Below are 19,621 nucleotides of genomic sequence, written 5' to 3'. Positions count from 1 at the left end.
CTCTGAATGTTTAAATCCTCCAGATACTTATTTTTGCTTCTGTCGGGTAATTAAACTAGTTGCATCAGCATTCCTAGATAACTTTAACAGAGTCAGGGAGTGAGAACTTAGCTCGACGGCAGGCCCTGTGAGAACCAACCTATTTCTCGTTATTCCTGCACCACGGTGTAGCCCTGTGGAGTGGAACTAGGGCCTGGGGTTTTACCACGGCCCTTCTTCCTTGGTAGTTTCTGTACAGAAGTTTATGTTAGAAATTTTAATACAATTTGCTTAACTCTGAAAATATACCCAATGCCAAATAAGAAATAATGGGGCAAGCAAGTTAATGCAGAAACCAAATTTCTTAATCATGGGTTTACTGAGAGCAATTTATTTTATTAGATATTATCCATAGCTTGTGTTGACATCTGATTTTGTAGAGAAATATCATTTTCATCAAGATAGCACCTCTGAAAGATAAATTTATTCCTCAAAATAGCCCGTTTTCTAATTCTCCAATAGGATTTGGTTTTATTTAGTATCAAAGTCAAACCTCTCTAACTTTATACTTAACCTGGGCACAAAATTCACTGTGCATCAAGCAGCTCCCCCTTACCTGCAGGGTAACATTCCACCCCCCACAGTGGATGCCCTGAAACGGAATCTAATCAGCTTCAACTCTGGCAGAAATGCGGTAGCAGCTCCATCAGCAGACACGGCCTCTCGATAATTTTTCATTTTTCAGTCCAAAACCTATTCCTGAATGTGTAACCATCCCTGGTTTGCAGTAAATAGCTTGGTGTTATTCATTCAGAAGATTCCTTAGAGTTCGTATAGGCTCAATGTTTTCTGAAACGTTTGCTATTCATGTCTTCCACCCACACATTTAATGCCTTTTCCATCTTAACTAAGCACTTATCAAACACTGTCTGTGGCCATAACTTTTGCAGTTTTTGAGGTAAAGCAAAACTAGCACAAATTTCTTTCCTTCTTTACAATTTCACAGATAGAAAATTTGTAACCATAGATCTTAGCAACCTCAGAATATTTTTTTTCTTATTATGTTGAGAACTTCCAACTTTTCACTTAAAGGATGCACTTTACAGCTTCTCTTTAGCACATGCAAATTGCCAGCATCAGTACTCTTACATCCTGAGGACATTAAATAAGGGTTACTCGAAAACAAGCACTGCTACGTTGCAGCAATCTGATTGCGGACACCACTACTGGATATGCTGGGCAAAGACCATTCACACTCCAAGTGGGATGGAAAAGGGCGGCGCAAGATTTCCCCATGCTACTCAGAAAGGCGCACAATTTAAAAATTTATGAATTGTTTATTTCTTAAATTTTCCATTTAATATTTTCAGACCGTGGGTAACTGTGAATGAAACCACAGAAGCAAAACCGTGGATAAGGAGGGACTAATTAATTTCTTCTAAGTGTTCTGGTTCTTCATGTTGAAATATCTCAACTTCCAGAAATTTGGTTGCCAGATCAAAATTATCAAAGCTCTTCTAAAGATTAAGATTTCAATAGAAAAAAATACACATATGCACATTTTATTATATACAAAGAACAAGTTTTATCAGGTAAACAAAAGAATACAAATTATAGTCATAATTAATAGCTTCAAAAAGCCCTTAAACTACTGTGACTTTCTGTGTAAGACACAGGCATTAAAATGGGGTCACACAGCCATTAATCAGAGATTTAGGTAGTTCTCCCATAACAGCAATCTATATTCTAAAGAAGCTGGATTTTTATGAACTCAGTGGAGGCTCATGTGTTAGGCCTCATAAAGGAATTAAATGCTTGCATGTCTAGGGGGTAAAGAAGTAAACAACTGAAAGGACCTCCTTGGGTGATGTTTATTGTTGACAGTGATTTCAGAGATAACCATAAAAAAGTATTAAAGATAGCAAGGTAAAATTCTGGCTATCTCATAATAAATGAATACCAATCTGGAGCTCTACAAATGGTTTATTGACAAATAAAATGGGAGAAAGTGAACTTAAGAAGGCAGAATTGCAAAGTCTAAGGAAGGAGGCAAGCAAATATAGACATAATTCAATCATAGTAAAAAAATAAAAAATAAAAGAAAGGAGATGGTCCTTCCCAAGACCAAGCATTGGTGATAATTACTGTTCAAGCCTAGAAGAATAGTGCAGCTCCTATATATTTGCTATTTAGTAATAGACAAAAATATTTTTCATTTGTTATAAAAGGACAATTTTATATCCAAAGCTAGAAATACATGTTTACTCAATGCAAATCCCAAATGAAACCCACTTAATACACAGTGAACTACAGAATAACAGAAAAAATGGGAACACATTAAATTCAACTTAATTTACAATATTGCCTTGATATTTTCTATTTGTTTTTAATCTATACACAAGGCTCAAGGTTCTGGAGTTATGGGTTTTATTTTTCATTTTAATTAAAAATAAAATTTAAAACCCTCGAGTTAACTAAAGATTTATCTGGGCTCGTAGAGGTAATCTGCTCTTTGTAACCGATTGTTCAGTAGTTTCTTCTACTTTAGACCTCTCCACTGGATTAATGCCTCTGTTTTCTTTGTCTTTTCCATATGATTTTTTATGCTGTAGATGTAAGGGGATAAATTAAGTCAATATAAAGTTAACATTTGATACATATTAGCTATACTCTTATTTTCAAAATTCTATGGATTATAGCCAAGAAATTAAGTGTGGAGAACTTCCAAAAAGACTCAGCACAAATTTGAACTAATAATCTGTCTGGCAAGTAGAAATGAATGCCTGCTTCATTTTACCACCAATGGAAGGAGTGGAGAGAAATATTAATTTTCTATATGATACTCCAAAGCCTAGTCACAGATTTTACTGTAGAATAGTGATTCTCAACAGGGAGCAATGCTGCCCCTCCTCCCCCACCCTAGGGGACAGTTCATAATGCCTGAAGGCATTTTTGGTTGTTAAACTAGGGGGTGCTATTGGCTCCTAATGGGTAGAAGCCAGAAATACTGCTAAACATAAAATACACAGCACAGAGGACCAGCCACCACAACAAAGGACTATCCAGCTCAAAATATCAATAGTGCTGCTGTGAAGAAATCCTGGGAAAACAAAGATGTGCTATCATGAAAAAAAGGGCAATACTATTTTAAGCAGAGGTATATGGGCTACCTTAACACATTTTTTAAAAAACTTTATCTTTTATTTAAACTTATTTCATTTGGAGATGTATATTTCATTGAAATCCTCATACTTGCTTTAAGAGATGGCTGATAATCATTGTAGTTCCAGTTATCAATGCTGAGACAAATCATAAACTATTTTACAGTTTCAATCCCAGAAAACTAACCTCCACCCCAAAAGAATACTATCAGGGGGGAAAATAATTTCCGGGCTTTAGCTAAAGGTCTAAAATCCAATTCCAAATCTTTCCCAGTACTGTAGGGACTTCCTTGCCATAGCTGAACCACTAAGCCTAGTTAAACAGTAATAATGAACAGATTTCCAAACAGTAATTAACTTGTTTTAACTCTCCCCCTTTTCTTAACTTTGTAAGATATAAGAGAGGGTTGAAAAATGGAAAGAAATATAGAGTTTTCTACTAGTAAAGAATAAAACAAAAGTAAGAATTTGGGGATGAAACTGCCTTAGGCAGACAGAGAGGAATTTAATAGAATCTGAGCAAGAAGTTTTATCATCTTAAATTAGGGATGGAGCCCGGCTGGCATGGCTGAGTGGTTGAGCGTCGACCCATGAACCAGGAGGTCAGGATTCAATTCCCAGTCAGGACACATGCCAGGTTGTGGGCTCAATCCCCTGTGGGGGGCATGCAGAAGGCAGCCAATCAATGATTCTCTCTTATCATTTATATTTCTACTAGTGGCCTGGTGCACGAATTCATGCACAGGTGGGGTCCCTCGGCTTAGCGGGTGATCGGGGCCAATCAGGACCATCTCGTCCATTCCTAATTGGTGCCAGCCGGCCGGGGGGAGGGACCATGGGAAGTTGGCCGACTGCGGAAGGTTGACTGTGGGAGCACACTGACCACCAGGGGGCAGCTCTTGCATTGAGCGTCTGCCACCTGGTGGTCAGTACATGTCACAGCTACTGGCTGTTCATCCAGTCATAATGGTCACTTAGGCTTTTATATATATAGATATCTCTTTTCCTCTCCTTTCCTCTCTGAAGTCAATTAAAAAGTATATTTTTTTTTAAATTAGGGGTGGAATCTTCAGACCTTGGTGAAAAGACCTGCATGTCTATCAGAAACAGGTATAAGTATATACATGTCAGAAGCAGCCCTTCAACTGTAAAACGGAGACATCCATGTCCTATGTAAGGGAGTCCTTATTTCACAGGCTGTCTAGGCTCATGTCTTCAAAATAGGTGAAAGGTGCTAGGCAGTTTATAGTGCCATATTCCCAAAAGGGTTTAGAAAGGGGTAAAAGACCTAGCCGGTTTGGCTCAGTGGATAGAGCGTCGGCCTGCAGACTGAAGGGTTTGATTCCGGTCAAAGGCACATACCTTGGTTAGGTTACAGGTACTTCCCCAGCCCAGCCCTGGTCAGGGCATGTGCAGGAGGCAACCAACCGATGTGTTTCTCTCACATTAATATTTCTCTTTGTCTTTCCCTCACTCTTCCACTTTCTCTAAAAATCAATGAAAAAATATCCTCGGGTGAGAATTAAAAGAAATAATAAAAGCGGGTAAGAGACGTTACAGGATTTAACTGCACAAGATCAAGGCCCACAAGGAGCTCAGGAAACATGGGGGAATTGTTAACATGGCCAAAGCCTCGGCAGAAGAAATCACTAATATAACTCGAGAGGCCTTTGGTCTCTCAGTCTTATAATCCTCATAGCTCTCAAAATCTGATTATGGGCAGAGAAAGGCTCCAGGACTTCTAGGTCAAAGGTGGAGGGGAGAGAAACAACCACTCTCAGTATCCATTCTGAGTATGTAAGAGGCAGAAAGGGACAGCTGAAGATTACCAACTGAAGATGGAGACTAAGTCAATTTTAGCCTTTATTTATCCTACAGAAAACCCCTGGTACAATGATCTAATTTGTGTAAATAATTTAAATCAGAGAAATTAACAAGCCATTCCAAAGGAATGGCTAAAAATATTTTGCTTTTCAACCTACTAAAAGTAATGCCTTTATGTTGAATAGCAAATGACTGACTTATACCAGATGTGGAAGAGTTCTCTGATAGGATATAATTAGGTACCTGGAAAAACGGAACCCCACTACTTGAGGAACAATCCACACTAGCATTTACAGATGGCTCTTGATTTAAAGGTTCTTCAATAGTGTGTTCCAGAACTGCCTTTTCTTCATTCAAGTCCTAAAATAAGAAGCTGGGTAGGTGATTAAGTCCAAGGGCTTAAAAATCTTCCCAAAAGTAAAGGCAGTTTTCTTCTTTGAAAATAACACAATAGCTCTGGCTTGCTCAGTGGTTAGAGCGTCAGCCCATCGACCAAAGCGTCACAGGTTCAATTCCCTGTCAAGGGCATGTACCTTGGTTGCAAATTCAATCCCCGGTCCCAGTTGAGGCTCTAGCACAGTGGTTCTCAACCTTCCTAATGCCGCAACCCTTTAATACAGTTCCTCATGTTGTGGTGACCCCCAACCATAAAATTATTTTCGTTGCTACTTCATAACTGTCATTTTGCTACTGTTATGAATCATAATGCAGGATGTATTTTCATTGTTACAAATGGAACATAATTAAAGCATAGTGATTAATCCCAAAAACAATATGTAATTATATGTGTTTTCCGATAGTCTTAGGCGATCCCTGTGAAAGGGTCGTTCAACCCCCAAAGGGGTCGCCACCCATAGGTTGAGAACCGCTGATCTAGCAGGAGGCAACAAATCAATGTTTCTCTGGCCCCCGCGCCCCTTCCCCTCTACTCTCTCTTAAAAAAGAAAAAAATCAATGGAAAAAATAACTCCTTGGGTAAAGATTAAAAAACAAAAGACAAAACAACACAATATCCACTGTATAAGTTAAACCTCAATAAAATTAGTAGAAAGATCACAAAATAATGAAAATAACCCCTAATGCTTTCATATAGAGAAGCACCTAAAATAAAATGTTAAAAGTGGTATTCTCAGAATACTGGGATTATAGTTTCTTTTTATTTTCTTCTTTGTCCCTTTTTGATTTCCCAACTATTCTATAATTAGTATATTTCAGAGACAGATTGTGGAGCTTGTCTAGATTCTAATTGCAACTCCATCCTTGTGACTTGGGACTATATAATTCTTAGTTTCCTCGCCTACAAAATGAGGACAGTACTAGCACCCACCTCACAGGGTTATTGAGAGAATTATTAACTCAGTAAATATATATGTATAGTGCTTAGAACCATATCTGGCACATAAGCACAACATAAAAAGTAGTTATTATTATATTATCCATTAGTCTAATTATTTTAAAATGTCCAGATTAAAAGAAACATGTTTAATGGTCAGACAACTATTATGAATGAGAGATAGGGTAGAACTGAAAGGAAAAGAATAAAACTCTTCATGTGAAATCAATGACATCAAGAGTTTATGAGTTCTAAAATTAGGATTCTTTAAATTTTACCTGACTGGTGTCTTCTGGATTGTTTTCTGAACAGCTTAGCATCATTAACAGCTCAGGTTGTTTCCTTTCCAACTGATCAAGGAGCAGTTCACGTGGTTCAGTTCTCACCAGTGTTGATGGGTATAAATAATTTTTCCTCTGCGGTGTTGTTCCTTTAGTAGACAACATTTAAGTGGGAAAAAATTAAAGTGTGGGATGTAAATAAGATTTTTTTATTAGAAATTATACTAGTCTTGTCACCTGTTAGGCATATATTACTTACAACTAATATTTCCTAACTTGACAACTGATCTTAAATAGACACAATTTGTTTTCAAGATTCAACCTACCCCAAAACATAAAGTTTTTACATCTCTGAGGCTGTTCAAAAGACGTGTTACAGGCTTTGAAAGGAGTCAGAATGTTCTGAGAAATGGCATCATTTTTGGAATAAGAGTAGTTTTCCTAACATGACCACTTTGATAGGGATACTCATTTCACTGTAAATTTGGTGGGAGCTAAATATTAACCAGTTAAATTTCTTTATAATGAACTCATACTCTCATAATTTACATGAGTATTTACCTTTTGGCTTAACATTTATATTCCTAATTTTATTGAAAAAAATACTTAGTATCAAATACTTGCTTTTTTAAAAAAGGTTTTTAAGTATTGATTTAACATAAAATTTACTGAATTTTTAGTAAATTTCCAGGGTAGGCAACCATTACCACAATCCAATGAATAACTCAATTACTCATCCTGTGCTAAATAGCTTGTTAAACTTTCTTCCATACTGGCTTCCCTGAATCAGTATAGCCTACACTGACATTTGCAACCTCTGACCTCCCAAAATGGTGATTCATAAATGCCAATCTAATAGTCCATGACAAAATGAGAGGTACACATAAGAAAATGTAGCCCTGGCCCAATAGCTCAGGTGGTTAGAGCATCATCTCGATATGCCATGGTTGCAGGTTCAATCCTTGGTCTGGGCACATATAAAATTTAACCAATGAACGCATAAATAAGTGGAACAACAAATAAATGTTTCTCTCTCTCTCTCTCTCTCTCTCATTCTCCAAAATAAATTTTAAAAAATAATGAAATATAAAGAGAAAAGAAGAAAGAAATGTACAATGTGGTAAGCTTTGCATTAAAATAGACTTATTTAATTACATTCCTCTGTTGTTGCTTTTAAAAAAGCTTTTATTGACTTTAGAGAGAGAGGAAGGAAGGAGAGAGACAGAAACATCAATGAGAAAAATCAACATTGATTAGCTGCCTTCTGCATGCCTCTCATTGGGGACCCAGCCAGCAACCCAGGCATGCGCCCTGACTGGGAAGTGAATTGGTGCCCTCTTGGTGCATGGGTCAACACTTAACCACTGAGCAACACCAGCCAGGCTCTTATTTTTATATGAACAAAAAAATAAAGGAATATAATTCAATAAACTACAGTTCTAGATAGATGGTTCATTTTGTTTATTTTTAAAATGTCCTCTCTTAAGACAAAGCCAGTTCCCCAAATATTGGTAAAACTTTGCTGAATTATGATGCCCAAATTTTTAGGAGTATATGTCACCTGTATCATTATCTCTAACTAGAGGCCTGGTGCATGACATTTGTACACTTGGGGCAGGCGGCGGGGGGGGGGGGGGGGGGGGAGGGGGAGGGGGTCCGTCAGCCCAGCCTGCGCCCTTTAGCAGTCCGGGAGCCCTCAGGGATGTCCAACTGAAAGCTTTGTCAGCTTTCAGTCGGACATCCTTAGCGCTGCTGGGGAGGCGGGAGAGGCTTCCGCCACTGCCGCTATGCTCACTAGCCATCAGCCCAGCTTCTAGCTGAGTGGCACTTCCCCTGTGGGAGTGCACTGGCCTCCAGGGGGCAGCTCCTGCATTGAGCGTCTACCCCCTGGTGGTCAGTGCATGTCATAGCGACCAGTCCTTCTGCTGTTTGGTCAATTTGCATATTATCTTTTATTATATAGGATGCTTAGTTAAAGCTATTTTAGGGTTCTAATATTTCCATATTTGAGTTGATTACATGTGATGGTAAATTCCTATCAGGTTGTGGCAGGATCTAGTTTTCCTGAACGTGTGGCACTGTATAAGGTTGAATCAACTTCAAAAATTTTACCAATTCAATTCCCCTTTTAAAGTACCTGTTGGGATATCCAGTTTCAGATCCTGTTGCAGAAAGCAATTAAGCTTAGTCAAACCAATTTTTATGGTTTCATTAAGTTCTAGATTTTGTGCCATTAATTTTTCTTCGTCAATATTTATCTGACCAAGAAAACTATTACGGTGGTTCTCATTAACTTCTTTATGTCCACTTAATTTTTCAGTAATCTCTGAACTTGAAGCCTCACAACTTTGGTTTACAACCTGTAAATAATGCAAATAAGCTTTTATTATTAAAATCAAAGTTGTCAGTGTTTTATTCAATACATCTTTTCCCCTTACCTTGAAATTTTCTATAAAAAGTTTTAAAAACACATGCAAAAATAGAGAATTAACACCTCTGTATTCACTACCCAGCCTCAACATTTATCAACAAATGGGGTTTTAATCAAACCAGATTGGCCATTTACTCCTTTTCCCCTCAGGATTATTTTTGAAGCAGATCCTGTATCATTTCATCCATTTACTTCAGCCTATATCTGTAAGAGTGAAGAGCTTTTCAAGAACATTCTCACATCAAAAAATTTAACACTGATTTCTTTACATAAAATGTCTAATCACTGTTCAAATTCACCAGTTGTCTCAAGTGTTTTTCACAACTTGTTTGTTTGAATCAGAATTTATCATATTTGGTTGATAGGTCTTAAGTAGGTCCTATATAATTTGTCATTCCAACTGAAATATTTTGCAGAGTGAAAGGGCCATTTGTAATAATTTCCATAGTACAAAAGATATATAAAAGAGGACCAACCCAGACAAACTAGGACTTAAGCCCTCTAGTCTTCATAATCTTTTGATACAGGTTTCTCCTTCCTCATACTTTTCTCCTTGTAAAATAATTTTTGTTGTTGAAGAAACCAGGTCTTTGCTCTATTGAATACCTCAAATTCTGGATTTGGTCAATTGCATCTCTATGCAATATTTTCATGTTTGTCCTCTGTATTTTCTACAAACTAGTTAGACTCAAAGGCTTTATCTAAATTAGGTTTAATTTTTTGGCAAGAATATTTCATAGGTAGTACTGAAAGCACATAATACCTGGTTGTATTTTTTACGTTATGATTAATCAATGGGTTTGGGTGTAGTCACCAAAACATTTTTCTTCATCCATTACCCTGCTAATCCAAGACAGAATTCTTTCGAGGGAGACAGATGGATGCTCAATTGTTTCTCTTTATAACCAGTTTTCAGATTAATGCATTGCTTCCCTAGCATGCTCCAAAGAAGACCTATGAATTCATGAGTTTTAATGTATTTGATGTATTTTAATCGATTGTAGAAAACTTTTTATGCTCAAATTACACCATCTTTAAACAGAGGAGTTTCATCAGGTTAGCTCCTAAGTCTTTTTGACATAACCCCACTAATCTTTAATAGCTTCCTTATTATTTGGTATGACAAGATCTCTAGGCTCATTTGGTTCATTTCCTGCTTCAAACCTAAAAACAGCTATTTCTTCATTAGACCTGGTTCCTTTTAGTGAAAATAACTTATGTAGCTGAAAATACTTAAATTCTTTTACCTAATTCCTAAGATTATTAGTGAAATCCTGTTATTGCACAGAACGAAAAACCAAGCCAACAAAGGGCTCAGGCAAGAGTTAAGTTCAAACAAACCTACAAACCTGTCAAGTATCCTCTGAGCAACCAGAACAACATCCTAAATACTTAAAGCTGTAACAGATTTGAATGTACTGAAGAGAAATAAAAGGCATATAGAATGGAAGGTATTATACATCAAAAGACAGTGTGCCCTTACCTGAAGGAACTAACAAGTCAAAAAACAAGAATAGATACAGAGCAGACAAACATTAAATAATTTTGAGACCTAGGAGACACATACATGAAACAAGACCATGTATAAGTTATATCAACTATAATATACTTTAAAATGTTGTCATTCATTATATTTTTAATGTCTTTTGTTTTTAAACCAATCCTTAGCCAAGAATATTTAATTTATCACTCTTTTCCCCAAAGTAGGTTCCAGTTACAAAGTTATTACCTCCAATAAGTTCTGAATTTCCTCTTCCCTTTTATTTAAGCCAGATAGCCACTGTTCAGAAAAACAAAGTGCGCTTGTGTTCAGAGCCTCACATCTCTGTTTAATGTCTTGAGATGTTATTTCAAGGTTGCTATTGAGTTTATCACAGTGTTTTGCACACTCTTCAACCAACTGTGTACCTTCTTGGTTAAAATGTCTGAGTTCCTGTGATAAGCCATCAAAATCAGCACAAAACTTTGTACTGTGAGAAGTTGTTTTGCTGATTATATCCTTAGATTTCCTATAGGAAAAGAGACCAACATTGTTAACATGGAAAACTTAGACTCAAAGGATACACAATTTGCCCACGATCACACAGCTCACAAATGGCATATTTAAACCCGGCAGTCTGGCTCCAGAGCCCTTGTTCCTACTAGTCTTCCACGCGGGAGAAGGAATGCTTTGGCCAGCGTCTTTTCACCGCAGACTGGCATCACATCAGCCGTTAGATGACCTTTGAAAATATCTTTTCTCATAAGGCCTTTCTCGGCTCTCCTCCAGATATGATGCTTTACTTGTACCTTTTAGAGTACTAACTATACAATTATCAAAATGAAATCTGTCCACATGTTTTCTTTCTCCTACTAGATTATGTTATTGAAGGGCATTTATAGCCTCTAGTCTAGTCCCTAAATGGTCCACAGTCATTGTGTTCATTTGCAGTTTTGCCTTGTTTATGACATAAATCATAAAAATTATAAACTTTATAAAAGTTAACTATAAAGCTTTCTAATAATTAAAAAACGATAGAAAGGGGGCGCTAATATAAGGTGACAAGAAAAGATTTGATTTGGGGTGGTGGGCACGCAGTACAATACAGGTCTTAGAAACCCACACCTAAAACCTCTATGTCCATGTTGACCAATGTCAATTTAATTAATAAATATTAAAAAGTAAAGAATAAAAAAAATTTAAGCCCATCCAGTGTGGCTAAGTGGTTGAGCGTCGACCTACGTACCAGGAGGTCATGGTTCGATTCCCAGTCAGGGCACATGCCTGCGTTTCTGGCTCAATCCCCAATAGGGGGTGTGCAGGAGGCAGCTGGTCAATGATTCTCTCTCATCATTGACGTTTCTGCCTCTCTCTCCCTCTCCCTTCCTCTCTGAAATCAATAACAAAATATATTTTCAAAAATTAAAAAAATAATATTGGTGTGTGACAAACTATACACATAGCACAAATGTAACCCTGACATAAACCTAATGTCAGTTAAAATATAAATTTAAAATTCATGTGGCTTCCTCTTCTCAGTCAGGTTCTCTTTAATAGTCTTCAAAATCACCATATATCACAAGGGTGGGGAACCTTCTTTCTGCCAAGGGCTACTTGGATATTTATAACATCATTCGAAAGCCATACAAAATTATCGACTTAAAAATTAGCCTGTTATATTTGGTCAAACGTTTTATTAACTCATCCCTAATGCCTTGGAAGGGCCACACCAAATGATTTTGAGGGCCTTATATGGCCCACGGGTTAGATGTTCCCCACCCCTGGCTATAGCACCACAGGATGAAACTGAGGAATGAAAGTTACCGTCTATTACCACTAGATGGTACACCATGTGAGTAAACCAAGTGAGTAAGCAAGTGTGTTAAAAACCAAAGTTCAACCACAGGTTAAGTGGAAATGATTGGAAAAAAATGTTTAAGTGGTAAACTTGGAGACTGTCAACACAAATCTATCCCAAGGAATCACAACCTAGTAGGAAGATGAAACTTATTCAGAAGTGACTGCATACTATGACAGTAAATGCCGAAAGCAGGTCTCAAACTTCAGTATCTCACCTAGATTCCTGGGCTCTACGCCTGATTAATTCTTTTACATGCACACAATGCCAGAAAGATAGGAAAAATGACTTGCCTAGGTCTTAAAGAAAGTATACCGTAGTTCCCTTCCCTTTCTATTTCAATCCTACTCCTAGTATTTCTTTCCAAGCTATGGAATAAGCCAGGAATCCTAAGTCTAGACACTAGGAAAACAAAGTTGGGAAACACTTTCTAGATTCAGATTCAAGAAAGAAGAGTTCAGAATGGAACATGTACCAACAACAGGACTGAAAAACAGATGATGGGAGTTAGGTAGTAAGTCAGGTGCTAGCCAGAATTCTACAGCAGCTCTGTTCAATAGAAATATAATGTTGATTCACATATGCCATTAACAAACTTGTAGAAAGCAACAAATGAACAAATAAAAACAAACAAACAACCTCAAAGACACAGATAACAGTATGGTGGTTAACAGAGAGGAAGAGGGATAGGGAGGGAGAGGTTAAAGAGAGTAAAAGGGTCCCCCAACTGAGGGACATAAATATTCTAGTCCTGAAAAAAGGAAGGTCATGAAAGACAAAAACTAAACAACTCCAGATTAAAGGACACTCGAGACATGACAAATGCAATGCATGATCCTGGATTAAATCCTGGACCAAGAGGAAAATTTTTTCCTTTTCCTATAAAGAACACCAGTGAGACAATTGACAAAATTTGAATTAGGTGTGCATATTAGGTAATGGCAGTTATCAATATTAATTTTCTGATTTAAAATAATTACACTATGGTTATATAACAGAGTATCCTTGCTTTTAGGAAATACACATTGAAGTATTTATTGGAAAGTGTGCAATTACATCTATAATACATTCTCAGCTAGTTCAGAAAAGATACATATATACATATATTTTAGAGGGGAGAAATGAGAGGAATAAGAATGATAAAGCAAGCATAATAAAATGTTAAATGAGCCCTAACCGGTTTGGCTCAGTGGATAGGGCGTCAGCCTGCGGACTGAGAGGTCCCAGGTTCGATTCTGGCCAAGGGCATGTACCTTGGTTGCGGGCACATCCCCAGTAGGAGGTGTGCAGGAAGCAGCTGATCTATGTTTCTCTCTCATCAATGTTTCTAACTCTCTATCCCTCTCTCTTCCTCTCTATAAAAAAATCAATAAAATATATATTTTTTAAAATGTTAAATGAGAAACTGGGTTGATTGTTTTTGTACTATTTGAAGCTTTTTATTCTGAAAATAATTTCAGGCAGAGAAAAGTTAAATAGAATTTTAAAACAACTTACTGCTCTGTATTTTTTTGGATATTATGAAGTGGTTTCTGAATGTTTTCACACTTTTCCTCCAAAGCACAGAATCTCTCTCCCCAAAGATTGATTAACTGGCAAAGTTCCTGTAAGAAAGGTGTGGGGAAGGGAAAAGATTGAAATTACGACACTTGAACTTTTTTTCTACCCTGACATGAAGTATTTTTCCATAGGTGAGATTTACATAAATTCCTTACAAGAGATCTTTATCTCTTTCCCATAGAGGGAAGCAGTGGAAGTTGATATTAAAAAGATTTTATAGGATTTTTTAAAAATTAGCAACTATATAGCTCTTAACTAACCAAATACATTATGTTTGAGAACCACTTTGACAGATACATACAGTTGTTTCTTAATTGATAACAATACTGGAAGGAAAAAGTAATGCTGATAATCTCATCAGTCAAGCAGTCCAAAATTATTAGATTTTGTTATCAATTACTAGAGCTGAAACATTTTACAGAATCTAGTTGGATGACATTAATAAAATGTCAATATAGAGTATGACCTTTGCTCATACTTGGCATCTTTAAAAACAAGCTCTTATAGGCTCACAATATGCTAAGGACTTGTAGTAAAAACCAAGGAAGAGTTGAAAAGGCACCCAGCCTTATTCACTGTTCAGTCCATCTTTGAATAAGACATCAGCTGATAAAAACTTATCTAACATTTTGATTATGAATAAAGTCTGCCAGTATTTTTACTAGTCTCAGAGTAGAGGGAAATGCAGATATTATCAGATTTACTTATATGTAAATAGGTGTTCAGAGTTTTACATAATTGTTTTGTTAGTGCTCACTTAGTAAACTTGCTTCCTTAAATAGGGAAATCAAACCATCCATGTTAAAATACTTTTCAGATCATAGGTATTTTGTTTGTTTTTAAACATTTGATTACTAATTTTAAACATTTCAAAACAGTTAATTTATAAAGAGTTGATGTACCTTAGAATATATGCATAAAAATTCTAGGCAGCTGTAAGGTAAATTCCCTATGCTGAGGGTATAAGAAATTGCTGCAATTTCAAATTGCCGGAATATATTCAAGAAATATATAGAAGATACCCTCAAAAATAAATGCCTTTCAGGCAATATAATCACCACCAGCACCACTGTAGGATGATCTATTTTAAATACTGATTCATGCCGGCCTAGCCAGTTTGACTCAGTGGATAGAGCATTGGCCTGTGAACTGAAAGGTCCCAGATTCGATTCTGATCAAGGGCACAGGCCAGGGTTGTGGGCTCAATCCCCAGTGGGGGCCTTGCAGGATACAGCCGATCCATGATTCTCTCTCATCAGGGAAGTTTCTATCTCTCTCTCCCATTTCCTTTTTCTCTGAAATAATAAAAATATATTTTAAAAAATACTGCTTCATGCTTGTGAGGGCTCTTTGTTTCCTCATTAGAAAACTGGGCTAGTAATAAAGCCTGTATTTATACTGAAGGGAGAGATTAAACACGTAAGTTGCTCAATAAATGTGAACTATGATTTTTACTAATTTCTGATAGTAATCATGTCTCTGATAAATTTCATTAGTATTAATTAAGAAACTGAATAATGTTATTTTAAAGTTGCTTTATTTCTTAGCTAAAAATCTTGGATATATTATTCTTCTCATTTTTGGTGATATGGATATGAATTCCCCCTCCCTCACTTTCCCCTCTAAAAGGAATCCTTCACTACCCACTACATTATGTCAACTCTTGGATATATTATTCTTCTCATTTTTGGTGATATGGATATGAATTCCCCCTCCCTCACTTTCCCCTCTAAAAGGAATCCTTCACTACCCACTACATTATGTCAACAGTTTTACTGACCAAAGAATTCTGCGATGTAGTAATAACTTTACTTAATAAAAGTTTAGACATTCTTTACACTAAGGAATAGTTTACATGGAGGACTATAAATTATGAATTACATTTATAATCAATTAATAAAAATTAAGAACTGTATTAATTTATTACAATTTAAATGTCTGACACCGAGGGGACAGAAATTGTAAGAGGAGAACAGGGCATAGTTTATGAAAGTAACTATACATGTTACCACACAAAAAAATAATTTATCAAGTTATAATGTAGACATGCAGGCTCATTCAAAATGCTTCATGTAGCAAATCCTCAAATATTAACTGATCAATAAAAGAATTCTCAATTCTTTTATATTAATTACTGTTATAAGCAATAGTGGCTTTGGTATTTTCAGGTTTCTAAAATAGTTATAAAGCATTCATATTGCGTAACAGGGATTATCAAGTTAAAGATCATAAAATTTTCTTTTTTATACTCCCCACATCACCTAAATAAAATACCTGTGAATGGGTTTTCTTTATTGTCTTTAGTTCTTCTGTTAAATTTTCACATAGCTTCTGGGATTCAGCCAAGGAAGAAATTGTATTTTCTTGTAGTTCATGTAAATGGTCACACAGTGTACTGAGAAAGCCATCCATTTCCTTTTTCTGATCTTCTATCTTTGAAGAAAGATAATTAATTACTTTCTTAAATTAAAAAAAAATAAGTTTTTTAATACATACAAAATAGAAAAGGTAGAAAACAGTGTGCAAAGTCCCTTTTTCTCTCCAGCTTCTAGAACCCCAGTCCCATTCCCACCTGAGATGATTACTACCATTTATAAATACTTCCAGACATTTTATGTATAACTAGGCATATATGCATACATGTATAGGTGCATTATCTTCCTCACCCACCATATGATAGCATGCTATATGTTACTTTGCCAACTTAAACATTTATCTTTATCATTCCCTCTAATTTTTCTTAGCCATCATTCTGCTGACTACATCAATAGCAGAGAGTGTCTTATCTCCTCCCTCCTCTAGATTCCTTCTCAGAACGCATGGATTTTACATGTAACTCTCCAGGTGTGGTTTCAGATAGTTATTTTCTTAAACAACAATTTGATTTGGAGATAATAACATTTATTACCTTATTAGCCACTGTCAGTGAAGTCTTGAAAATATGCTTTAGTTGACTATTGATTTTCAGTATAGCCAACACAGTGGGGGATAAAATTGTTTCCAGTGAACTTAGAAGGTCAGTCTTAAGTACATTCTGGTTTTAAAAATAAAAACAAACAAGTTTTAAAAAGAAAAATAATATTTTCGCTTCCATAAATCTGGTTAAATATCTTAAATACTTTGTTAACTAAACACACACATACTAAAATCCTAAGTGTCCATTTTCTATTCTTTAGAACAGTGGTTCTCAACCTTCCTAATGCCGTGACCCTTTAATACAGTGTCTCATGTTGTGGTGACCCCCAACCATAAAATTATTTTCGTTGCTACTTCATAACTGTAATTTTGCTACTGTTATGAATCATAATGTAAATATCTGATATGCAGGATGTATTTTCATTGTTACAAATTGAATATAATTAAAGCATAGTGATTAATCACAAAAACAATATGTAATTATATATGTGTTTTCCGATGGTCTTAGGCAACCCCTGTGAAAGGGTTGTTCGACCCCCAAAGGGGTCACGACCCACAGGTTGAGAACCGCTGCTTTAGAGCCTATTTGTTCCCAGAGCTTACATTCTGCATAAGTCACTTAATCCTGCCTATAGTAATTAAGAAAATGACAACTTACCATACAACAGATTCCTAACAGTCTAATGCAATGAAAGTCAGAAGAATTCAGAAGAGGGGGAAATGATAGTCATTTGATACAATTTCAGTATTCCAAGTACAGTTTAACAAAATAAATTTCAAGTAATTTAGGTTCTTAGTCATGAAGGCTGAAATCAAATAGCTTTCAAATCAATAAAGAAAGAAAAAAAATTAAGAACTAAAAGGGCAAAAAAAAAAAAAGTAGGCTTTGGGCTGGAGGTATTTAACTTTGAAGACCTAGTGATTCATATCCTACTATATCAGAAGAACTTGTCAGGTTCTTGTTCTTGTCAAGGCATTTGGGAAGTTGAAAATGTAGTGTACATTGAGAGTTTTACAAAAAGGAAAAAAATATTCTGACGTAAGCTCCTTTCACTAGGACAAGGGCGAGAAACTGTAACAGAAATTATTAGGCCCAGCCAGCATGGCTCAGTGATTGAGCATCGACCTATGACCAGAAGTTCACAGTTCAATTCCTTCAGAGCATATGCCTAGGTTGTGGGCTCGATCCCCAGTGGGGAGCATGCAGGAGGCAGCTGATCAATGTTTCCCTCTCATTGATGTTTCTATCTCTCTTTCACGCTTCCTTCCTCTCTGAAATTAGTAAAAAAAAAAAAGAAAAGAAAAGAAATTATTAGTAAATACTTAAAAAGCTACTGGCATTCCTTGGAAAAGAACTATCATTCTAATTTCAACTTATTCTGTGTGAGCAGCAGTCATCTCTGACTCAAGCAATGCTTATGACTTGGTTTATAACATGGTAGAAGAATTAATAAATACAGATGATCACTTAGTAAACGAATCAATTTCTAAAAATTAAATATTGCCCAGCCAGTGTGGCTCAGTGGTTGAGCTTTGACCTATAAACCAGGAGGTCACAGTTTGATTCCGTCAGGGCACATGCCTGGGTTACAGGATCAATCTCCAGTAGGGGGTGTGCAGGAGGCAGCTGATCAATCATTCTCTCTCATCCTTGATGTTTCTATATCCCTCTCCCTTCCTCTCTGAAATCAATAAAAGTATATATGTATGGGTGTGTGTGTATATATACACACACACCCATACATATATATATTTAAAAATAACGCCCTAACCGGTTAGGCTCATGGATAGAGCATTGGCCTGTGGACTAAAAGGTCCCAGGTTCGATTCCGGTCAAGGGCATGTACCTTGGTTGCTGGCACATCCCCAGTAGGAGATGTGCAGGAGGCAACTGATCCATGTTTCTCTCTCATCGATGTTTCTGGCTCTCTATCCCTCTCCCTTCCTCTCTGTAATAAATCAATAAAATATATTTAAAAAAATAATAATAAAAATAAATAAAAATAACTAAGTATTAACAGTATCTTTTAACTTTGTCAAGCTTGGGTGATTAAAGAAATCTATCAAAAATGTCATACAAGAATTAAATCCAGGCAGAGTGTCAACTAACATTTGTAGCATTTACTTGGATCATGTTCAACAATATTATTTAACTCAAAAAGAGAGGCAGAGAGCCTACACAAAAAAGAAACAAAGTAAGTAATATGGCCAAGAACTTCCTAGAGAAATCATACAACTATAAAATAAAAGAGTATAATACAAATCAGGTATGGAATGGAGGAGGTAATATTAAGTATAATTAGATTAGTGACTTTTATAGAACTATGAAAAACAGCCTTACAATTATAGCCTAGAAGGGCTTGATCACACCGATCTGACCTCACAAATTATTTTATGTGTTTCTAGAATTCTATCTTCTAAGTTATTTTTCTTGCACATATTTCTGTATTAATGTAGTTTTAAAATTAACCACTTAATATCTCCTTCTGATTGAGTCAATGTAACATCAGCTGGATGATTCCAGGACCCAGCGGAAAAATAATTTACTATTTCTGAGCTAGGTGGCAGGCCATGGGTCCCTTGAATTCATCTGTAGCTAAACCTACCCTTTTGAGTTATTAGAAGTGGTAATGTTGCAAGATATAATTGAAAAAATTGTCAAAGGTAATTATATGCATTTGGAAAGTATTCTTTCTGGGAAAGAAAAACAGTGGAGAGGATTTGTCTTTAAAATATAAACCTACTCTCTTAAAGTGATGTTTATCACTGTGTCAAGTAAAACTAAGATGAAAGAACAG

At 36.2% G+C, this 19,621-nt stretch overlaps 1 protein-coding gene across 2 annotated transcripts in view; it reads right to left on the bottom strand.

Moving 5' to 3' along the window:
- Positions 1-322: 322 nt before the first annotated feature.
- The window catches only part of KIF11 (kinesin family member 11), a 49,133-nt gene continuing 29,834 nt past the window's right edge, over positions 323-19,621 (bottom strand). The window contains exons 15-23 of one of the 2 annotated variants that reach the window (XR_009448389.1): positions 16,816-16,941; positions 16,182-16,340; positions 13,845-13,951; positions 10,739-11,018; positions 8,716-8,938; positions 6,576-6,727; positions 5,208-5,324; positions 1,836-2,585; positions 323-1,718 (exon numbers count right to left, since the gene is read on the bottom strand). Coding sequence is in view for 1 of the 2 variants with exons in the window: in XM_059662854.1 (XP_059518837.1) it covers positions 2,454-2,585; positions 5,208-5,324; positions 6,576-6,727; positions 8,716-8,938; positions 10,739-11,018; positions 13,845-13,951; positions 16,182-16,340; positions 16,816-16,941 (1,296 nt within the window). In the remaining variant the exon portion in view is untranslated. Of the gene's footprint in view, positions 2,586-5,207; positions 5,325-6,575; positions 6,728-8,715; positions 8,939-10,738; positions 11,019-13,844; positions 13,952-16,181; positions 16,341-16,815; positions 16,942-19,621 lie in introns of both variants that reach the window. The other variant, XM_059662854.1, reaches the window with a different exon arrangement.

Source organism: Myotis daubentonii, chromosome 13, assembly GCF_963259705.1.
Source record: "Myotis daubentonii chromosome 13, mMyoDau2.1, whole genome shotgun sequence".
Taxonomy (NCBI): domain Eukaryota; kingdom Metazoa; phylum Chordata; class Mammalia; order Chiroptera; family Vespertilionidae; genus Myotis; species Myotis daubentonii.
Note: the sequence above shows the minus strand (reverse complement) of the source record. Positions and strands in the feature narration are given on the sequence as shown.